Source organism: Euprymna scolopes, chromosome 40, assembly GCF_053919585.1.
Source record: "Euprymna scolopes isolate OS-2025 chromosome 40, ASM5391958v1, whole genome shotgun sequence".
Taxonomy (NCBI): domain Eukaryota; kingdom Metazoa; phylum Mollusca; class Cephalopoda; order Sepiida; family Sepiolidae; genus Euprymna; species Euprymna scolopes.
In genome coordinates, this window is record NC_136521.1 from 43,510,057 (window position 1) to 43,534,624 (window position 24,568).

Genomic DNA, 24,568 nt, shown 5'->3' on the forward strand with positions numbered 1-24,568 from the left:
CGAGCCATACATACATACATTTAAACAGACAGATAAGGTTTATATTATAGACTAGCGAGGGGTACCCGGCATTGCCCGGGTGTTTGTAGGTGTGTGTGAAAAAAACCCGAAATGTGAAAAAAAACAGGTGCCCATGAAAAAAAAATGAAGCTTTGAGGACACGCAGTTGGAAAATAGTAAAGTATGAAAAAAAAACAGGTGCGCGTTTTTGATTGATGTGACGGCGATAGCTATTCAGCAGTTAGCATTTTGTGTGGGACAGTTTTTAATGAGGTTAATAAATCGGTTTGTTTGTTTTTAAAAACCCACTCCCTGTTTATTAGGGGGAGCGTCTCGTCTCGAAATGAAAGCTACCGTCTGATCTGACTATGTCAACATTGACCAAACATTACTTAGCTCTCTAGAGACCACTGGCTTTCGGCCAGTGGGTATTTATTTGCTCCCCCACCGAGCAAATTAGGCACAAGGCCAATTTTTAATGTGAGGAGTGAAGGGAGGGGGAAGGGAAAAAGGGGACCAGCTCCCGAGAGGTGGGAAATGGGAGCTGGTTAAAGGTCAAGCATGTGGGGTTGCCCCCACATCTGGTCTTTGCTAGTCATAGCTGGTCTTTGCTAGTCATAGCTTGCAGCATCTGTCGGAACAGATACTACACTTTGATCTTGTCGCCCGGGCCCCGGAGGGCGCGCAGGCCAGTGTGGCCTTCGGCCAGTGATTAGAGTCGAGTTTCGCTTTTTTTTTTACCGAAAACCAAATGTAACGCGTGCCGATGCGGGAAATGTCGAATAATTAACATTTGAAAGTCAATAAAATTAAATAGACAGGCGAGCTCCGTAGTTAACTCTGAGATATTACAATTTATAGATGATATAAAAAGTTTTAAGAAGTTGTGAACCGAGTGACCGCTTCTCTGAAAGAAGCCTTTTGTAGACATACACAAAAAGCGAACATACATACACACATTTTCGCTTTTATATATAGATTATGAAGTTGCAATTTCAAAAATAAAAAAATTATATCCATATGACTTGGGAGCATTAGCTTGAATCAAAACCGAAATAAAATCTGATGTCTTAGCTGATGTCTCCATGATGCGACCGGAAGTTAAAAGCATTCAAATTAACCGAAGTCAATTCAATGGTGACAATGACTTGCTAAAATGTCGGAAAAAAAAAATTGACCCCCTCCTTGTATGAAATGGCCGAGTTTAGGGTGAAAGAATTAATGTTTTTGGTCAATTTTTTTATATTTGTCATATGAGACGTCGAGCTTCAAAATGATACCAATCTTGTCAGGATCCGTCAACTCTGTCAAAAGTTTTTGCGAGCCATACATACATACATTTAAACAGACAGATAAGGTTTATATTATAGATTATTATGGCATGTGGTCTTCAGAATTGTCTGATCTATTCTCTGCTTCCTTTGTTCCAGCTCGTTTGACTCATTGGTCTAGTGGTCTTCATTAGTTCACTATTTTGATACCTCATTGGAATACAGCTTCATATTCCAGTAGCTTCTTTCCTAGAACATTATGCTTGTGGAACTCTCTTCCTGCTTCTCTTACCTTTAAACTTGATCTTTTCAAGACTAAGGTCAACAGACATTTCATGTCTTTGCAATCATCATCTGTCTTTCTTATTAGCTCCTTACATCAAGTAGCTTCATGCCTTGTCTAGAATGATTTCCAAATAAATAATAAAAAAACAAGTGAAGCATGCATGGTCCCCCGTGAGTGCACAGTGAATGAGGCATAAAAAAAATAACTAAGTTTAGCATTTCCCCCCCCCCCCCGCCACCCATTTAGTTCAAAAATTCCCATGGGACATTAAATCCTGGCGAAAATGAACAAACAGTGCAGTTTTAGGCCTTAACATATGTAAATTTGAGTTCTGCACCATGCAAAAAAAGAAGTGACTAAGTCCATCATTTGCACCCCCCCCCTCATTTTGCCCCCCAAATCCCCAAGGCCTTAACATATTTAAATTTGAGTTCAGTACCATGCAAAACTGGTAAATAAACATACACAGAAAATTTTCGACAAATATGGTAAAACAGTCCAAAACTGGAGTGTTTTTATTAGCCCTAAAAGAGCCCCTGGGGCACACCCAAGAGTTATCGTGAAGTATAGACAAACGAAATTATATAGAAATCAGTTAGTTACAACTTTTCAGAAAGTTTTATAAAAATTCACGGCATCAATTTTTTTTTAATAAGCACAAAAGTGTCAATTTTAGCCATTTTGACCCGAAAGGCACCCCTAGGGGATCAACCAGAGTTTTCCCAGAAAATCCGTTCTGTTACTTTTTTACTCATATCATGTTTAATGTTTGTGCAAAATTTCAAAAAATTCCAAGGCGTAGTTATTGAGAAAAGTGCGGACAGACAAACGGACGAACAGGTTCACTCTCCTTTTGTCGGAGGACCAAAAATACGAAAAGTATACAAATATGTATCAATTCTATAGAAGCACTTCGATAGACATTGAGATTCTAAGAATGTAGGACTACCCCAAAATTTGTAAAGATGCAACAAACGATTCTTTGCATACCTGTTTCGAATAAGAATTTCTCCAGCTCCAGGTTTCACCATTTCAAGTTCTTTGACTGCAACAGCTTCTCTAAAGTTATTGGTCAGTTTGGTGACCACTAACTTACGGAATGTACTTGGAAGAATTTTGGATGACATCTTTTCTTATCCTTTCCTAGACACAGCACAACTATAAAAACAAAAAAAAGATATTTCTTTTTTTTTTCTTAAATTTCTATAAAATAAAAATATTTAAATGTGTAAAAGAGATTTAGAAGGCTGTCACAATGCGAGGAATGAATTATTGTCGCTGTTGGTAAGAGGAGACGAGAACAAGTGGCGATTTACAAATCAATAAGTACATACATATATATATATATTTTTTTTTTATATATATATTTATTCAGTTGTATGGTAAAATGTCTTACTTGTAAGTCCATGCGACGTATTCCATTATTAATTTCGGAAAAATTTTCCCTTTTCAAATGGTGTGCATAACAGATCGATTCAAAGCATGTTGGATGAAGGGCCGTAGTTGTGTAGCTATGTGAGGCCTCGGGGCAAATGTGAGTAGGGGATTTATGTATGGTATGATTAGGTAATTAACATGTTTATAAATTTGCTATTTTAATTTTTATTTATTTGTCTTTATTTTTATTTTATTTATTTATTTTTTTTTGGTTTATAACTTGTTTTAGCGTGAGCTTTTTTTATTGTTCTCTGTTATGTTGTCTTTATCATTATTACTATTATTTATTTTTTTTTTTTTTCTGCTGATGTTTCGGTGTCTCTGCTTTTCTGGGTCGCTTGGGTCGCTACTGGGCTGCGTCCAGTCGACTACTGTAGGGGCGGGATGTGAAAGAGGAGGAGAGGTCGGGTCGGCAGCTGGGTGTTTAGGTTAGTGTTGCTGGGGGTAGGAAGATAGGTGAGGGGAAGGGAAGGGGAATAGGGGTGACATTCCTTGGGAGTTGTTAATTTATTTATTTTCATGAGTGGTGGTAGATTATTATATTTATTTATTTATTTATTTTTATTTTAATTGGTTTGTATTACTTCAGCTAACTTTTAATTTTAGTTGGTTTGTATTAACTTTTGATTTTAGTTGGTTTGTATTACTTCAGTAACTTTTAATTTTAATTAATTTTTTTTTTTTTAAATATATACTGCTGTTTTATTTATTAAGTTTCTCTTAGTATATTATTGTTATTTTATTTATTTTTTATTTTTTGTATTATTTATATGGGAGGAGGTAGTGGTAATGTCCTGTTTGGAATGTGAGGCGGGCTGTGAGCTGTGTGCAGTGGTGTATCTGTTCTAATGGGTTATGGTTGTAATGGTAAGTGTTAGGTGGGAGCCGTATGTAGAGTTATATATATATGAGTGGTAGTAGATTTTTATATTTATTTATTTTTTTTTTTATAATTGGTTTGTATTACTTCAGCTAACTTTTAATTTTAGTTGGTTCGTATTAACTTTTGATTTTAGTTGGTTTGTATTACTTCAGATACTTTTAATTTTAATTCAAAAATTTTTTTTTTCTTTTTTTTTTTAAATATATACTGCTGTTTTATTTATTAGGTTTCTTTTAGTGTATTATTGTTATTTTATTTATTTATTTTTTTTATATTATTTATATGGGAGGAGGTTGTGGTAATGTCCTGTTTGGAATGTGAGGTGGGCTGTGAACTGTGTGCAGTGGTGTATCTGTTCTAATGGGTTATGGTTGTAATGGTAAGTGTTAGGTGGGAGCCGTGTGTATGAATGAAGATCCGAGCTCCAGTCTGTTATTGAGTTCTGGCCGTAATTTGGATATTAGTAGCGATTCTATTATGCAAAGATTCCCAATATTGCGTTCTGTGGTTAAAATATCGACTTTAATAGATTTGTTAGTGTTTCTGCAGGTGTTGAGGTGTTTGCGGAATGATGATGCTTGTGTTTGAATGTGTTCTTTGATTCTTATGTGTAGAGGTCTTGTGGTGCTGCCCACGTAGAATTTTCCGCAGGCAGAGCATTCTAGTCTGTATACTACGTGTGTGCGGTGGCAGATTGTTTTTTTTTTATTTGTTATGCTTCTCGCTTTATGAACAGGCAACTTTTTTTTTTAAAGGGAGACAAATTTTATTTGTGTGATTAAGAAAAGAGAAGCTAACAAATGTGGGGGCATTCTTGTATGCTTTTTTTCTTTTTTTTTTTTTTTACACATTGGTCACCACTTATCAAGGCCCGGAAGCCACTCAGGGATAAGGGTTATTGCAAGTACATTACGTTAGTGTGGAGATTTGATGAAGTGTTTACTTAAGGGGGCGGTTCATTAGGAATTTGTTAATGTTGGACTTGAACACATCCAAGTTGTAGTCCGGTGGGAAGCAGGCAGACGGAACAGAGTTCCACAGGCGTGCAATTCTAATAAAGAAGCTTTGTTCATGGAATCTACGTTTTGATTTAGGCACAGATAAAGAGTGGTGGAAATTTTTCACAGTGGATTCGGCTAGACGCTGAAATAATTTATCTGAAGTAGCAGCAAATGTTGTTATCATGTGTCGATTCTCAAGCTTACAACATTGGCAGCCATGGGGGTTAATCTATAAAAGCATCACCTTTAATAGATAATGTTAATGTAGAACGAACCTAATGAGATAGCAGAGAAAAGTAATTTTAATTTTGCCAAATAATTTACAAAAGCTCACTTTAGCAGTTTCTTTAAACAAATCAAAAATGCAAAAATATTCACTCCCAATATCGGTGCAGAGTATAAAAGCTAGTGTTGGGCTAATTAATAAGAATCGGAATTGGGAATTTAAATAATGGGAACTTTTTGGGAGTATCGGAAAAATTTGTAATTATTTTCCAATCAGAACTTTTTGGAGTATCAGAATTGGTATTGGAAAAATTGGTGCCTATTTTCTGATGCCAAAAACGATTCATTTTACCATTTTTATTTCTTTGTTCTTGTTTTTAAAACTTAATTTTCTTTGGCTCATATTAATGATGAAACAATTGCAATAAAAAAATGTGAGCATGAAAAGTAATATGGTTAAGCCTAAACATGAAAAAGTAAAGGACTTGTTAAAACTGGAAAAGAAAAGGATAAGATAAGGGTTGTGCAATAAGTAATGCCCCTGACCCACTTCCAGTTGTCTGATCTAGCTGAAATTTTGCATGTGCAATGATTTATATCTCTACGGGTTATGTGGCAAATTACAGCTCTGAACTAATTGTGGTTTCTGTTTTACAGGTGTTTGAACTGAGTCAGGTGTGAAATGGAGCCTGTTGAATGTCGAGCAGTGATCCGGTTTTTGTATTTGAAAGGACGCACACCACAGGAGACTTTTGATGAAATGAAAGAAACTTATGGTGATAATGCCCCATCATATGACCTTGTAAAATGCTGGCGTCGTAAATTCAAACATGGCCAGAAGTTTGTGGAAACAGTTCCCAGACCTGGTCACCCAGTCTTTTCCAGTTTTAACAACTAGTCCTTTACTTTTCCATGTTTAAACTTGATCAAATTACTTTTCATGCTCGCATTTTTCTATTGTAATTCATGATTTTTCCAGATTTCCAATAAATTCACTTGTTCTTTGTTTAATTTAAGTTATTTTTTGCCACTTATAAACACATATTGTAATAACAATGTATGGCACTCGTCTGCTTTCAATAAAATTCCCCCAATTATTTCCATTTCATGCTTTCATTCTGTCTGTTTCACTTGTTGCTTCTCTTTCCACGACAGCAGTGAATTAGTAGCAACAGTATTCGTTGAAGCAATGTGGTTGCTATGAAAACCAGTCATAAAAGCCTCGCTCACCTCCTTACATATTTTTATAGCTTTGAACACCAGAAAATTCATCATAGCTTTTGTTTTACTGAACGAAAATTGAAAATTTTTTTTCATAATATAGCTGAGAAGGTGATCTATAAACTGTAATAATTGTTTGAAATTTGGTCGAAAAATGAGTGAGCGGTGAAGCTTTAAAGCAGTTCTTAATGACTAAAACTGCCACTGAACGAAACTGCCACTACCGTGTTTGAATGATAAGCATTTATTAATTTTTAAACTACCAGTAAAATCTATGTCACACCCATAAGTGTATTTTTACATTTGCAAAATGTGATAGAGATAGAGAGGAGCTACCTCAGAAACGGGCAAGAATCTGTCTCGGCAGCAGGCTGAAAGACAGAAAAAGAAAAAAAAGACGCCCAAGATGGTGGCTGTTGTCTTTTAAAGCCTCCGGTCACGCGTAGATATCGAGCAGTCTCGTGTGGTATATGCAAATTGGGTTTGCCCGAAACATTATAAAAGGCAAGTCGCTGAGAGGAGTGGGAGAAGCGTTTAAGACCTGCGAATAGAGAATGTCGACGTGTATCTCGTGTTGTGAACAACGAACTCAACTCGACTCAACTTGTGACTAGCGAACCTCTGCTTGACGTTTTAGCCAAAAAGTTTTGCTGCTTTGCGTTAGACAAAGATTTCTGATACACAAAAATATATACACATTTTACATGCTGAAACAAACATGTATACTCAATTTTTCCTTTTTCAGACAAAACACCTATTTTTCACTCAGGAACATTCCTTGCATTCTTTGAACTCACAAATTTTACCAAATTTTCAATTTAATAGTTTTGACACGTTATCTATATATTAATACTATAGTACCTTTAACGTACGTACTTACATACGTGTGTCAGAGCTCCCAGATTATAAATTACTCAATCAAGAGATCCTATTTATTTCAACCTGTCCCCCTAGCCCCTCCACCGTCCTACTCCCCAATGTAAACAGAATTTTTGTGAAAAATTAAACAGTTCTTCTGCTTGGTGTATGTCGGCGCATTACTTATGGAAAAACGGTAAATTAAACTGTAGAAGCACCTGTTAAATGTTGTAATTGACCCCCTCCACTCCAAAAAAAATAAAAAAACGAAAAATAAAAATGCTTCTGTAGACCGCTCGTGACAACTTAATTTTTTAGATCAATTAAAAAAAGCATCAAAAACTATGTAAACACAGAAAAATGAACCACATTTTGTTTTTGAAAAGTTTCTTGTTTATTTTAAATGTCTGCTAAAAAATTATTCCGCGATGTGACAAGTCACCTTACTACGCGGTGCGTCCATGCGCAAACACATCATGTAAGAATAGCATAAACGATGGTAGTGAATTGGCACAAAATAGTGTGAGGGTTCAGGGGTTAATACCATGCAAACGGTAAATTTGCGACGGGTTTGAATATCAGATTCATTGTCAGCGACCCCGAAAACCTAAATAAAAACAAATTTTATTGGTTGGTGTTCTGTTGTAGTTAAAGAAAACATTTACCCACAAACATAAAAAAAAAATGAGTTAGTGTCATCAGTTAGAATTGAAATTAAAAAGAACCGAGTGTTCCAGCCTGATAAAAAAAAAAACAAATGTATGCGCATGCGCACAAAAGAAACAAAATGTCAGCTAATGCTTAATGAACATTAGGTACCTCCACGGCGATGTGTAAAACGTTAGAAATACAAATTTTAATCGTGACGTCATCATTTCGTGTGTTTGTGTTAATTTCTATGGATAAGCGTTCGCGTTATAATTATTAATGGAGTTACGTTTTCTTTTTGCTATGGATAAAAAATAATATAAAACTTACCTTTTGTAAAACAAATACATTTTTATTAACGAACTACACAAACTAGAGTTAATAAAACAAAATTAATTTTAACCTCTTCTGTTGACACATGTATTTAAAAACAATGTTCTTTACAAGCCTCCGTACATTTTTTTTAAAAAAAAGCGCCAAACATAAGGACCCACCTCTATCAATTTAAATAATAAAATCAAAACGAATTTTTTTTTAGGTTGATTTTGGATTTACAATTTTTATTATCTCAATAGTTTTATATTCTTTTATATGAATATATTTTTTTATTATTGGAAACATGTTATTAAAAAAATCCATTTAAACTTCATATCGCGTAATATTTGAATTTAGCATAATTTAAAGCTTTTTAAAAATAATTATTTTTTAGAATTGTTTTTTTTTTGTTGTAATTCGAATAATTATATTACCGAGAAAAAATTATCCAGAAAGTATTGTTTTTGGGGTTTTTTTTAACATAATATTGAATTTATGTCCAATTTTATTTACAACTTTGAGGTAAGTGAAATAAATAACAGGATTTTATATATATATAATTACTATTTTTTAATTATTTGATCTTTTCAGCTTTAAAAAATGTTGAAACTTTTAGCAACCCACATTTATTTTGCTTAGTTTTTGGACCATGAAATAGGGGGAGGGGGGGGGGGGGTAGAACACTTAAAAAAATATATTACCGCTAATATATTTATCGAAACCTACTTTTAATATGCAAGTTTATTTAATAATGACTGAATATCGGAAAATTTCAGGAAAATATGATTATTATTTGATTTTTACTAGATTTTTAAAACATGGGTGCGTGAACGGCTTAAAAAACGTCACAAACATAGGAACGTGGTTTTAAAGCGTCGATAATCTAAACACGATTTTCGTCTCGCATTTTCATTATTTCTGTATGCTGTAAAAAATTTTTTTAAAATATTAGCAGTTTATTTGAAGCTTTTTCTATTAAATGGTAAAAACGTTAGGATGATAAATATTAAATTAAATTACAATTACATCGTGTTACATATAGAGGGGGATTAAAACTGTGGCGTGTGTTGGAGGTACCTAATGAACATTTTACATGTAAATTTGCCAATGTATGTATGCGATATACATGCATGTAAGCAAATATATTATTCGCTATAAACCACCCTTGGTACATGAATATTATTTCCTGAGAATTTCAATGCTATGTGACCAATAGTTTAAGAGTTTACCTGTTAGATATTTACACACACACATGTCTACTGTTTTATTTATATAGATTACTACTGTAAACGTTGTAATGTTCTCGGCGTTCATGAAAAAATCTGGTGAAATAAATAAGGGGAGACAACTCAAATTGAAGTCAAGGTTAAAAAATAATCACCTCTATGTTCAATACAATTTAGCAGTAAAATCACTAAGAATGGTAAATTTTTATTTTCTTAGTTTAAAAAAACTACTTGATCAAATTACATAATTTTTGGAATATGTAACAACAACATATTATACAGACATTTCTGTATTTTTGATACTTCTACAAGTTTATCGCCGAAAATGAAGATGCCATCTTTTCGCACACCTGTCAGATTTTAATCTGAGGGAGAAATCAGTATTTTAAACTATGACCGAAGTTAGAAATAAATAACAAAAAAATTAGGTTTTGCATTACTATGCACATAGATTCGAAAAAGTTGTCAAAAAACAAATATGTTATATATTCGTTATCATCGAGGTTATCCTTGAGGGGGACCAAATTGAGCTTTCGTTACATTTGAATATGTTATATAGAGTTCTTCATTTAGGGGCACTTTTTACGTTTGGGTGTATACACTATATAACATCAAAGATTCCGTGTGATTGTCTCTAATATAAATGGTTGTGTGTTTGATTATCATAAAGGGAATCGTGTGTGTGACATGTAATTTCTGAACCTACCTCTGCTTCTTCAAAACGAACAATCTGGAAATTTCTCATCCTGGAGGGAGACTTGATACCTGTTTGACGAAGATTTATCACTCCAAGACGATGAAATGGTTTTATAGTTTTTTATTTCACTTTCCCCAGAGGTTCTGCAGAAGTGGAAGTGAAATCGCTTGTGCGGGCTCTTCTTCACACACGTCAGCATTAGTCTCCCCCCTCCCCAGTTAAGAGGGGAAGACCACGGAAAAACGTCCGTCTTCTTCAAAGCTCAAATCAAATCTCACAGATCTAGCCAACCACGTCACACATACGTAATTTGGTCAGCTGACCTTTGGTTCTGGTAAACGTGTCTACCTCCACGTTTACTCACCTCTCTCTCTTTCCCTCTCTCTCTCTCTCTCTCCTTCTCTATTCTCTTATAGAGACACAGAGAGAGAAAATAGAAAGAGTAAGAAAGCCAGAGAGGGGGGGGGAGAGATGCTCGTTAACAAATATATAACAAATAAATATTATCAAATGCAAGATAAGTTACTTTTCTACCTAATTGGATAATTTTTTAGTGTTTTTATTTAATGTAACGTGTTTTTTCAGCTCGAAAAACATACAGTGTTTATGGCAGCCGACTCTGTTGAATACGTAAGTTTGGGAACATGGGTTAAAACTAAAAAACTATACAGAATATTGTTCGAACCCCACTGAATACCTGTCAGCCTATGTTACGGTAAGATATATTGAGTGGGTTTCTAATAGTATTTTGTATAGCTTTTTAGTTTTATCTTATTTAACTAAACTTACATATTCAAAACAGAGTCGACCATCATTTGCGTTTTCAAATACATCGATAAACACTATATGTTTTTCGAGCCGAATAAACACCAAAAAAAAATATCCAGTTAGGTAGAAAAGTAACCTATCTTGCCTTTGATAACATTTGTTATATATTTGTTTTTGACAACTTTTTCGAATCGAGTATAGTAAAACAAACCCAAAAATTAAACTAGATATTAATTACTTGAATTTAGGAAAACTCGTCCCCGGAAAACTCGTCCCCTTTTGCTAAGTAGGAAAACTCGTCCCTTATTGAATAAATATCGATTGAAAACACATTTTGACAGTTTTTGAAGAAGATATTGTTTTTAAAAGAGAATACACATCCCATAATATTTTTTTAAACATTTTTACTTGTTTACTGTTGTTTTAAAAAAATTAAATTAATTTTTCTAAGTTTTCGTTTTCTACCTAGCTTTGAAAGTTTTTGGTCTCTCAAGTTATTTTAAAGAGTTTATTTAGTTAAAAAAAAAAAAAAAAAAAAGTAATGTCGAGTGTTACTTATGAACAAAAAAATGTCCGACATAAGAGGATCACGTCTTAGGAGTATAATTGTTCAAAAATAGAAAATTAAAGAAAATATTAAGGTAGATATAGTTTTAAAACGACCCCCCCCCCCAAAAAAAAAGAAAATAAATTTGTATATTTTTAGGTAATAATGCAATGCATATCCCATAATATTTTAAAATATAGTTTTACATGCTTATTGTTTTAAAAAAATTAAATTGATTTTTCTAAGTTCTCGTTTTCTACCTAGCTTTGTCAGTTTTTGGTGTTTAAACTTATTTTAAAGAGTTTATTTAATTAAAAAGAAATAACAAGTAATAATGTCGGTCGCACTCGACATTACTTAGTAAATAATTTTGAACAAAAAAAATGTCCGAAAATTAAAGAAATATAGTTTTCAAACGAGCCTCCCCCACCTCCAAAAGAAAATAAATTTGTATATTTTTAAGTACTGCACAAGCACAAGTGCACACTGCACAAGTGCTCCCGAAATGACTTTTAAACGAAACCTTACCCTACTCATATTAAGAATGGTTTTCGAAATAACGTTATTATTTCAGCGCGGTACCAAAATTACATAGGACCGTGTTTTCTTTTTTGTTTTGTAATAACACAAGAATTATTTAAACTGAATTAATTCTTCTAAATAAAATACTTGTTTTCTTTGATAATACGTATTTTCGTTTTTCGTATCTTAACTCGGTGATCAAGTTTATTTTTTTTTAAGCAATAGTTAAAAATAGTTTTTTTAAAATATTATGGGGGTGCATAGTCTCTTTTAAAAACAATATCTCCTTCAAGAACGGCAATAAAATGTGTTTTCAATCGGTATTTATTCAATAAGGGACCAGTTTTCCTACCTAGCAAAAAGGGGGGATTTTTCCGGGTACGGGTTTTCCGGAGACGAGTTTTCCGGGCACCTAATTACTTCCGGAAAGAACTATGAAAAAAACACGGTAAGTTCGAGAAAAGGTGTTATATACAATAAACTAGACAAAATACTATTAAAAAAAACACCGAATATATATCAAGTTATGTCACGGTAACATATATTAAGCGAATTTCTAACAGTATTTTGTCTAGTTTATTATTTATTAAACCTTTTCCCGAACTTACCGCGTTTAAGAGAGAGTCGGCCGCCATTTTTAATTTTCCAATATACATACATCGGTAAACACTGCATATTTTTCGAGCTGAATAAACATGTTACATTGAATAAAAACACGAAAATTATATCCAGTTTGGTAGAAAAGTAACTTATCTTGCCTTTGATAACATTTATTTGTTATGTATTTGTTTTTTTGACAACTTTTTCGAATCTATGTGTACAGTAATACAAACCCGGTCAGGGTTTAAAATACTGATTTCTCCCTCGGATTAAAATCCTACAGGTGCGCGAAAAAAAATTGCGTCTCCATTTTCGGCGAATAACTTTAGAAGTACCGTATTTTCTTTACTTTTAATTGGGTACTTATGCAGTTTAATCAAGACATTAAAAAATCATTGTTTTAATGTCTTCTTTAAACTGCCTTTAATTGCCGCCATAAATGCTAATTTGAATAAGCACCCGAAGAAATTTAATATTCATTTCGTAAATTTATAATAAACCCCTCATAACATAAATGCGTCAGTAACAACAACGAGGCTTTCGAGGTTGCAAAATTAATGGGAGGCGTGTCTGATTTCGAAAATCTTATTTCGAAACAAAAACAGATAAAATAAGTTTTTAATTCATTTTTTTTTTTTTTTAATTCTTTGTTTTTATCAAGAATCTCGTTAAAAAGTTCCAATTTATATATTGGACTTGAAATAGGCGCCTATGAAATAAGTTTCCTTTCTTTATAAAAAAAAAAAAAAGGTCAGCACTGACTGCACTAGTGCACTACTGCAGTGCAGCAGGACTCCGGACGTAAGTAATAACGTTATTATTTAAAAAGCCCATAAAACTTTAATTAAACTTGGAAATACGATTTTAAAAAAATAGCGCGGATCACTCTCTGCATTAGCACCAAAAAAAGAAAACAAAAAGGACTGCGCCTTAAAATTAAATGGCCATCCTATTACATAAAATACATTTTAAAAAATAACTTACCAACATGGCATTTAAAAAAAATTAAATTAAATTAACTAACCTTCAATTTTGTTGAATTTACAGAACTTTAAAGAATACTTTTAAAAATAAGAGCAAGCCTTTTTTTGCTTTGTTTGTTTTTGTTTGTTTATTTTTTTAATTTTTGCTTCTTAAAACAGAGTTTGCCTATTAAAGTGTGTAAAATCTGTTACTGGCCATGAGTTCTTTAATCACTGATAATTGTTTCAACGAGTGACGCCTACATTGCGAAATAGGCATCGACTACAATGTTGAACGCGGCGCGTTCCAGGGAGCGTTCGTTAAGCAAACAATGCGTGTCACGGTCCCATATTACGTATGTTTTGGGTTTGTACTGTACACATAGGTTCGAAAAAGTTGTCAAAAAAAACAAATATATAACAAATAAATGTTATCAAAGGCAAGATAAGTTACTTTTCTACCAAACTGAATATATTTTTCCTGTTTTTATTCAATGTAACATGTTTATTCAGCTCGAAAAACATAATCTTTACCGATGTATTGGAAAATTCAAAATGGCGCCTCACTCCCTCTTAAACACGGTAAGTTTGGGAAAAGGTGTTATAAATAAAAAAAACTAGACAAAATACTATTAAAAATCCGCCTAATATATGTCAACCTATGTCACGGTAACATATATTGAGTGAGTTTTTAACAGTATTTTATCCAGTTTTTTATTTATAACACCTTTTCCCAAACTTACCGTGTTAAAGAGAGAGTCAGACGCCATCTGGAATTTTTCAATACATACATCGGTAAAACACTGTATGGTTTTCGAGCTGAATAAACATGTTTACATTGCATAAAAGCACAAAAAAATTATCCAGTTTGGTAGAAAAGTAACTTATCTTGCCTTTGATAACATTTATTTGTTATATATTTGTTTTTTTGACAACTTTTTCGAATCTATGTGTACATTAATACAAACCCGTTTCATCATCCAACGTATACAATTTCTAAATTAACAGGAAAATTGGTGCAAGTCCAGATTAGCACTTGATTAGAAACTCGAAAATTGGGCAGTCTAGCAGTTAAGCAGGGCAAACCGTGGCTACTGCCACGGGCAAACTCGAAAGTAAGTTCGACAACTCTAGAAGGGTCACATCAGTATTTACACCGTCAAATCATGTGTTATTTTGTTAAGAAAGTTATATTGAACGAATTGGAAGTAACCATTTGATTAAATAAAGAAAACGAACAAAATATACATTTTTATATATCTATAATTATTTATTTAACAGAAAAAAGAAAGACTTAACAGAACAAAATATAATATTTAAAAAAACTGAAACTTTGTCGTGCGTAAAGCGTAAAACTTGAAATAATATAAATATATATATATATATATATATATATATATATATATATATTATTCCTTAATTGGAATTCATTTTTTGAGATGAACATTATATATATTAATTTTTATTAATTTATTTTATTTGTTATTTTGGACTATTAGTCTCATCTTTATCAGTTGTTGTTTTTCATCTTTTATTGGTTTGTTTATTCACAACGTTTCGGACAACTATTCCTCTGGCCTTCGTCAGGTGGTAACCGCGACGGATAAGGCAAAGGCACGCTGTCAGTCCGTAGACCGTCCAGCTAGGAGGCTGATCTGAAAAAGGAGAAGCTGCTTATTGCTTTTGCTTTTATAGGTGTTTCCACTGGTCTTTTGCGCATGTGTGGATTTCCTTTGAAAGGGGAAGTGACATTATCCATGTGTGTGTGTGTGTGTGTGTGTGTGTGTATACACGTGAATGTGAGTGTATGTACGCGAACGTGAATATATGTACGTGTGTGGACGTGGGCACGTATGTTTGTGTGCGCGTATGTATGTGACACGTAATATAGCTTGAAATGTGAACGCGTGTTTTTGTGTGAGACTAGAAAAGGCTCGTGCAGTCTTCTTACTCTCGGTGGCCGTGGCTTTACCCTCGAATTAAATTTTTAAAAATATTAAAATATTTGTTTTAAACCATGAAACTTTTCTGTGCCTATAAAAGAAAATAAAAATATTTTTTTATCAAATATTAATAAAATATTTTTTATTTTATGATTTAAAACTTAAATAATTCATAATATCGTGATTTGACGGTGTAAATACTGATATAACCCTTTTAGAGTTGTCGAACTTACTTTTGAGTTTGTCGGGTTAACTGCACGTGCACGACTGCTGAAAATTGCTTATTAAAAAAAAATTATTTTTTAGATAAAAATGTAAGTAAAATGGGATCGTGCACACATGCATTTTTGTTGTTGTTGTTGTTGTTGTTGTTGTTGTTTTGTTTGATGAACGCTCCCTGCAACGCGCTGCGTTCAATATTGTAGTCAATGCCTATTTCACAATAGGGGCCTCACTCCTGTACGTCCTCCCGAGTTTCTATTACAATCCACAGAGGTACGAAAAAGTTCTCCAAAAACGAATCTATAACGAATAAAAGTTATCAAAGGCAAGATAAGTTACTTTTCTACCTAACTGGATAATTTGTTAGTGTTTTTATTTAATGTAAAATGTTTAATCGGTTTGAAAAACAAGTAATATTGAGCGCTACCTGAGAACAAAGAAAAAAATTGGCCGTGATGTCTCTTTACATCTTTGAAGTTTGATAATCACTTCAAAATAAGAAATAAAACAAAATGGTGGTAGAAACCCACCCAATAAACGTGACGATAACATTTATTGGATGGGTTTCTACCAGCATTTTGTTTTATTTCTTATTTTGAAGTGATTACCGAGACTTTAAAGATGTAAAGAGACATTGCAACCATTTTTTTTTTTGTTCTCTGGTAGTGCTCAATATTACTTGTTTGGTACTCATGCACTTATTGATCCGTGCTGAAATAATAACGTTAGTATTTAAAAAGCCATTCTTAACATGGGGAGGGGAGGGTGTTTTGTACCTATTCTGTACTTTAACCTTACAATTGAGTAAAGAAGCATATCATAAAACTTTAATTAAACTTGGAAATACGATTTTAATAATAGCGCGGATCAGTAAGTGCATTAACGGCACTTGTTTTTTTTTTTTTTAACCAAATAAACATTTTACATTAAATAAAAAGACTAAAAACTTATTCAGTTAGATAGAAAAATAACTTATCTTGCCTTTGATAATATTTGCTTTTTGGACATCTTTTTTATATTTCTGTGAATTGTAATACAAACCCCAGTTATCTATTATATTTTCTTTCTCTCTTTCTTATGGGAATATAGGCATTGTTGCAGAGAGGGTGAAAGCCGTGACGGTGCCAATCGACCATGCAACTGATAAAGTAGAAACAAGGCATGGAAGTAACAGCAATGCAAAGAAGAATGCCAAACACAGTTGACTGGTTAAAGACGATGTGTACCGCGTTTTATTTTTACCGGGGAAAACAGGTAAAATGTATGGCAATGGATTATGGATCAGCTGGAGCAAGAAATGGCGTCTTGTGAGGTTAAGATTCTTGGGTTCTTGAGGTAGAAACTGGTAGCTGGATGTCAGTGGGCTTTGGCATGAGTAGCTGGACGTCAGCGAGCATTGGTACAGATAGCTGAACGTCAATGGGTAATGGAACCGGTGGCTGAAAGCATTGCAGCTGCAGAAGTACATTAGAGTCGCTGCAGAAGTTGCTGGAAGATGCAGGAGTGAGCTGGAGGTGCTGGAAGCTGCAGAGACTGGTGTGGCAGGCTGAAAGGGGAGTTTCAGGAGGCAGGAAAAATGTGTAAGAAGGTGGTTTGTGATTTGCATTAGTTTGTTGAGTAGCCCTGAAAAGGGCTGTTAAGGCACTGCTGCTGCTGGCCATGGTCCCCACAGTGACTGGATCTACTGACTTGACAAGAGTCAAGTAGAGATGGGAGTTCTCTTAGCTCCTGAGCAGAACTGAAGATTTGGTGTGATTTACTTTATGTAAAACCATTTGTGGGACGGGTTCCATGATCAGTGACGGTGTTGCTAAACAAAGAATGTCTATAATTAATTTCACACCATATTACTTACAGTTAAAAATGTCTTTGTGTTTATTAACTGTATTTTAATTTAGATTTGAAATAATAGTCTTTTATTTTTGTTTAATTTGTGACAGATTAAGTTTTTGTGTTTTCTCTTTGTTGTTTGAAAATGGTTGCTATTTTTGACACATGTGGTCATGGTGTATTTCTGAGAGGGTTAAGTTTCAGTGACAGTGTGTTTTTTTTTAAAAAGATAGGAGTGGTTAGCTGACAAACCACGACAGGCCGGATATCATTTGGGGAAGGGGTTTTCTATTTTTGTTTCTTTTTACATTTAAATAGAAAAATTTCATTTTTAAAAAAGAGGGGGGGTTAATTCCTATTTCAGTCACGTAAATTTTTTTAAGTGAAATCGTTCGGGGATTTCTTCTCAACAACGTTTTTATTTTACTTAACTCATGTTTTAGCTATATAAAAAGATTAATATTGGTTATATTGAAGATTTCAGCTTTAAGATGGCTACTGTTAAAACAATCATTGTCATCATACAGACGAATCCACTATGTCTGAACAGTCAAAGGGAGATAACCTCATCAAAATTATTTTCATGGCGTCAGTTCTAAGAAGAACACTGCTTCACCCACGTAAAACAAATAGTGTAGTGTTCAATGTGTTCTCCGTCTCAAGCCTTTGTAAATACTATGTGAACTAATTTTTGTCTTTGTATGTATGGATACTTTTAAGAATGTTGTAATCCCGACTATAAATACCATTTCACAAGAAAAACAAATCATTTAGCAACTTTATTTGCCCCTAGCTTCATCATAAGATGTAAAAAGGTTTTACCATAGATTCTGCATGCCCCAGAATAAATACACATGAATGACTATCTTTACCAGAAATTTCTACCTTACCAAGAAACCATGAACAATTTTTTTCAGAGTATTTCTCTTTTCTCCTAACACAGAATTTATTTCGAATCATCTGCCCTAAATATGTGCTAAATATTTCTGGACATTAACTTTAAAACCTTTATTTGGTTCGAAAAACATATATTGTCGATTTGGTAAATCTGCAGTTTAGTGGTTATTTAATTCTCTCCCACTGCAAGAACTAAGATACCAGGGTCGGAAAGTGGGATTCAGAAGTCAGTACCCCCCCCCCCCCTCCCTCACGAGGAGGGGCACTCAAACCTGCAAAAAGTTCCTGGACAGCCCCGTCAGCACTCCCCGATAAGGGCGCATCAGGCGACTAACAATAAACTCCTTCTCAAAGAGAGAAGGCAATACTTGGGAGGGTGGACTCCTAGAACTGCACAGAACTAAACTCACACCACAAAATCAATAGGGACCAGATCATTACAGGAACGGTCTAATCTCTGTTGATTTTGAGGACTCAGGATAAAAATCTCTAACTGCAGTTGAGTGGCCTGAACATGATATGATGAAAAATTGTGTATAGGAGATAAATATTATCTTATCTTATAGTTTTTGTTAAATATTAGTAAATGAGGAGCCATTTCGAGTTAAAATCTATGGTCTTGTTAAGCTATAGTCAACAAATTAATTTTTTAAATATATCGTTTTAAGCAAAAACAATATTACGTACTTAATTGTCATGTCGAAAATAGTAATATATCCAAAAATTACGAAAATTCATCAAGTAGAACTGCTATTAAGTTTTTAGTAAAAAACAGAAAGTATATCACTATATGCAATATTTGTATATTGCAGCAATGACAAGTAATTTAAAATATTCATTTCAGAGTTATATCCCCTGTGTATAGCCTCCTACTACCTACTTTATAATGTCTAAGAAAAAATATGATTTTACCCAATTTTCCATAAAAATTATTTTTAACTAGAAATAAATTTGTACTTGATGATTTTTCGTAATTTTTGGATATATTACTATTTTCGGTATGACAATTAAGTACGTAATATGTTTTTTTTTTTAAACAACATATTAAAAAAACAAAAAAAAAACGATCTGTCGACAGTATCTTAATAAGCACCACATCTTGTAATCTTAAGAAAGAGTAGCAACCTTGATTGAAGTGAGTGTTCCTAATGATGGAGGTCTGAACAGAGCTGAAAGGGAGAAACAGACCAAATATCAAGGTCTCATGTATGATATGAAAAGAAACTGGAATCTTAGGGAGATATCAATCATACTAGTTACTACAGGTGCCACAGGGCTTATGAAGAAAACCTGAAGTCCTACCTAACTAATATTCCTGGTGAACCAAGTGCAAAAGAGATCCAGACAATTGCACTTAAGGGAATAACGAGGATACTAAAAAGAGCTCTCGGTTGGTTTCAATAAAAAGCAGGGCAATGTTGGCAGCTGGTTGGGCTGCCCTATACCCAGCATTACAATCTTCAAACGAAGAAAATTGGAAAAAAAAAAAAACTGCTTGAAATGTGTACATATACTGAAATAATCGCTAGGTAAAAAATAGGGTCTTCATACGGAAGTTTGTAATTGCATGATTTTTTTTTTTTTTTTTTTTTTTTTTGCATTGTGTCCTTAGAATATGGAGTAGTATGTATTTGTTTTTGTGACATTATGCAAGACTTACTTTTTAAACTTCTCTTGTGTTTTCGTATGATTTATCTGCGGCGTATACAATTGCTTGTAGGCAACCTTCTTGTTTGTGCTGTCTTGTTTAATTTCTATGGATTTCTAAATGAAAGTCATGTGGATCTCTCTCTCTCTCTCTCTCTCTCTCTCTCTCTCTCTCTCTTGATAGATAGATAGATAGATAGATAGAAAGAGAGAGAGAGATCTCCACCCAAACTTTCTATCTATCTATCAAGAGAGAGAGAAGAAGAAGAAGAAGAAGAAATTCCTTAACAGAAGATGAAAGCAAGAAAGGTTGCCCAGCAAGGTTTTCAGAAGCAAACCCCCCAACCTGGGTAAACAGTGGGGAAACGGTGTCAACAATTGGGTGCACTTGGACTATCGTTATCAAACAATTCAAAATGTAAAATGTTTATCTCTTCTTTCTATATATAAAGTTAGGTATGTGAGATACCTATTCTCCTATAAATTTGGATTTTTTGTGTATTGATATTCATATTGAAAAAAAAAACTCCCTTTAAATACCCTTTTTTTCTATTTATTGGTATTTATTTGCTTCCCCATAAAAGCAAAATGTGACACAAGATCGTTTTTAATGTGGGTGGAAAACCAGCTCCCCAAAAGAAGGGCAGAAGAGGCACTCTGGTAGGGACCAAAAATAATAATTGTCTCAGTATAGAGGCCCTCCCTCCAAGGACAAACCAACTCAAGAGCAGCATCAGAAGAGATACTACACTTTGATCCCGGCCCAAAGGCCAAGAACAACAGAAAAAAAAAGGAAAGCCCTTTTTCTATTTATTTAATTATTTATTTGCTTCCCGACTGAGAAAATTAGGCACAGGACCGTTTTTTTAATGTGGAGAGTGAGGAGAGGGGGACCAGTTCCCCTCGAGAGGGAACTGGATAGTGACAATTGGTATGAAGGGTTTCCTCTACATTGACCAAAACTGATTGCTCAAGAGCAATGGTCTGATATGTGGGGTTGCCTCCACATATTACTTTGATTGCAGCATCTGCCGGAACAGATACTACACTCTGATAACAGAAAAATAAGAACCTTTTTTCTGTTTATTTAAAAAGAAAATACAACTTTGTGATATATGCGTCGTTGAATTGCATTCACTAGCAAAAGACCTAACTAATTTGCATATTCTTTTAAACATTCATTTTTATTAATTCCCTATTAGTTTTTCAGTTTTCTTAGGAGATAATCATCTTTAGTTAACTATTACGTGTAACTGTATTCATGCAGACATTCTACATGATTTATACTCGCATAATATTTGCATATAAAGGTTATAGTAAACACAAACCTCTTTCTATGAAACAAATACCCACAAAGTTGGTGTTTTCTTAATTGGTATTGCCCTGGATACATAATATCTAAAGTTGAAAAGAAATTATTCATTCTTTGGCAATCAATTCGACCAGGTTTTATCAAAGGAGAGATCGGTTTTTCATTGCTATTATCTACTAATTTAGAAGATATCAACCTATTTCATGAGGAATCTATTATATAAAGTAGAGTTTTCTGCATGTCTGTTCAGCTAGAGAGAAATTGGATATTGGGGAGGGGGAAAGAGAGAAAGATAGTGAAACAGATAGAGAGGTAGATAGATAGAAATTTAAATAGAAATATATCACACTTTTTTCCCCCGGGCAATGCCGGGTAGCCCTGCAAGTAAATAAATAAATACTTCTTGAAGGTCAAAAACTAGCCAATGATAAATGTCAGGTATGCAAAAGATTCATTTTATTAGCCAATCACTGACGTTTCCAGGTGAATAAAAACTGGTGGATTTTGTCATTCGGAAGCGTTATATAGACTCTTGCACAAAAGTAATAATGCAATTGAATTCTTGGTGCTTCTACAGAATTGGGATGAGATTTTGTAGTCAGATAAAAAACAATGGTTTCAACTGATTTTTTTTTTGTCAATTCTAATAAGTTACAATGTTTTTGTTTTTTTTGGGGTTTTTTTTTTTTCAGATTATGCGGCCCACTTAAAAATAGCCTGATCTCTCAAATCTTTCTCTTAATGACCAACTGACACCACAAGACAAAATGCAATTCTTTTTTCAATAAGATGGCACTACATGCCACACGTCTCACTGACATGAGTTCATGACATGCTTACAGAAAGGAGAACAATAGGCAAAGGGTTATAGCCACCATATTCCTTGGACTTGTTATCATATGATTTTTATCTTTGGGGGACTTTAAAACAAAAAGTTTATGCAAATGCTTTCCAGCTTTCTATAATATGGTTGTCTTCAAGTCCAACGTGAACAAGTTTCTGATGAGCCGTTCCACTTAGGTTAACAAATTTACCGAACTTCCATTACTATCGATTACTGTATTGTCCTTTTGACTACTCTAACTCTTTAACCCTTATCCTTGAGTGGCCTATCGGCCTTGATAAGTGGTGACGTCTATGTAAAAAAAAAAAAATAAAAAAAAAATAATCCTCACAACCTAGATTAACTAAAGGAGAACATTGCCAATGTTATCAGGAGAATCACCAGGGAAGATCTACAGGCAGTATCTGCAAACGTTGTTAAACATGCCCGGAAATGCATAAATGTCAACGGGAAGCACTCCAGCATCTTTTATAACGCTACAGGTAATCAAAGCAATAAAAGAATGTTCCTCCGCTCTACTACATTTTCTGGGCTACTTTTAAGTGGGCCACCCTGAATTATATTTTAATTAATGCAGATTTCTTATTTATTATAAGCAGAAATACAGAAGGTATGAAGCGAAATTCCTTTAAGAAATTAAGTAAAAAAAAAAAAAACGGAAAGAAACTGAAATGTGCATGCAAGTATAATGTTTTTTTTTCTAAACAAAAAATTACTCGAGCTGAGATCGGAACCAAAACTTTAAGACAGTGAATAAAGTACAATAACCATTAGACCAGCTTGCCACGATCTTTAAAAAGTGTTTTCAAACCTACTTATTCTTAACATTAGGAAGCTCTCATGTTTCATGACCATGTATGCGCAGTCGTGATACAATTGACAAACAGATAAAACTCTGATGATCCACAATTTTGACCCCTTAGTAGCTCTTTTATATCTGGATAGAAACCGATTAAAAAGTTTTCTGAATACCCTATATATCAAATTTCAAGTTTGTAGATCGAAAATTCGTTGAGTATATAGGTTGAGAAGTGTCCCCACACACACATATACATAATAAATGTGTATCTTTGTACTTGGACCCAGTCTAGTTAGTGATTATACATTATTTATACTTGTTAAGTATTTTCTATTTCAGGTTAATTAAATTAACTAAAGACTAATACTTACAACATTTATTATTTAAATTTCACCTGTTTGTTAGTGTGTGTATGTATGTATGTATGTTGGTATGTTGCGCTAAAACTTTCAACACATGCGATCAACACTGACAAAATTGGTGTCATTTGAAAGCTCAGTCACTCGGGCAACAAGCATCCAAAAATTGTCCAAAAACATTTTTTTTTTTTTTTTTTTTACACAGTGATCACCACTTATCAAGGCCCGGAAGCCACTCAGGGATAAGGGTTATTGTGAGTACATCACGTTAGTGAGGAGATTTTATGAAGTGTTTAATTAGGGGGGCAGTTCATTAGGAATTTGTTAACATTAGACTTGAAGACATCCAAGTTGTAGTCCGGAGGGAAGCAGGCAGACGGAACAGAGTTCCACAGGCGTGCAGTTCTAAGAAAGAAGCTTTGTTCATGAAATCCGCGTTTTGATTTAGGCACAGATATAGAGTGGGGGAAATTTTTCACAGTGGATTCAGCTAGACGGGTGTTTTTCGTGAAAGATTGGCGAGGGGGGACCAGGGATTGGAGTTCAGACGAGCACCTGCCATGAAAATAACGATAAAACAAGGATAGGCTCGCAACGTCTCTTCTGTGGGAGAGGGGTTGCAGGGTAGAGAAAAGGGCATCCCCCACTAAACCACGAAGTCTATTTTGTACTCTGTCAAGGCATGATAGGCTGTTTTTGGCAGCTCCTGCCCAGATATGGCAACAGTATTCCATCCTTGGCCGTACTTGGCTTTTATAGAGATAGAGAATTGCATCAGTAGTGAGATATCTTCTGGAGCGGTAGAAGGATCCCACCATCTTTCCTGCGACCTTGGCAACAGACTTGATGTACGTATTCCATTTCAAATCAGGAGTAAAGGTCAAGCCCAGAAGCTTGTCAAAACACGGGGCCTCACCCAGATGAGAGCCATCCATCACAATTGATGCCAGCTGGGGATCAGAGCGTTGATGATGTAAGGATAGGAGTTTGGTTTTGGATGCATTAAAGGTAACTAGCCACATCTTCCCCCACTGAACCACGCGCTCGAGATCAGAGGAGAGAGAATCCGAGAGAACTTCGTCATTTACAGCCTTTGATGTGTTGCCGTAGATGGTCGTGTCATCAGCATAGATGTCAACGAATGATTTAAGCATGTGTTTAGGGAGGTCATTGATGTAGATCAGGAAGAGAGTTGGGCCCAGGATTGACCCCTGAGGGACTCCAGCATTTATATTGCAGGCCTCCGAT

At 34.2% G+C, this 24,568-nt stretch overlaps 1 protein-coding gene across 3 annotated transcripts in view; it reads right to left on the reverse strand.

Moving 5' to 3' along the window:
* Positions 1-24,568, reverse strand: part of LOC145265507 (prostaglandin reductase-3-like) — a 104,718-nt gene that overhangs the window by 51,019 nt on the left and 29,131 nt on the right. Inside the window, exons 1-2 of one of the 3 annotated variants that reach the window (XM_080121409.1) lie at positions 20,020-20,145; positions 2,548-2,715 (exon numbers count right to left, since the gene is read on the reverse strand). In XM_080121409.1, the coding sequence (XP_079977535.1) occupies positions 2,548-2,684 (137 nt within the window). In that variant the 5' untranslated portion in view covers positions 2,685-2,715; positions 20,020-20,145. Of the gene's footprint in view, positions 1-2,547; positions 2,716-13,529; positions 14,585-20,019; positions 20,146-24,568 lie in introns of those variants that run through there. The other 2 variants (XM_080121407.1, XM_080121408.1) reach the window with 2 other exon arrangements.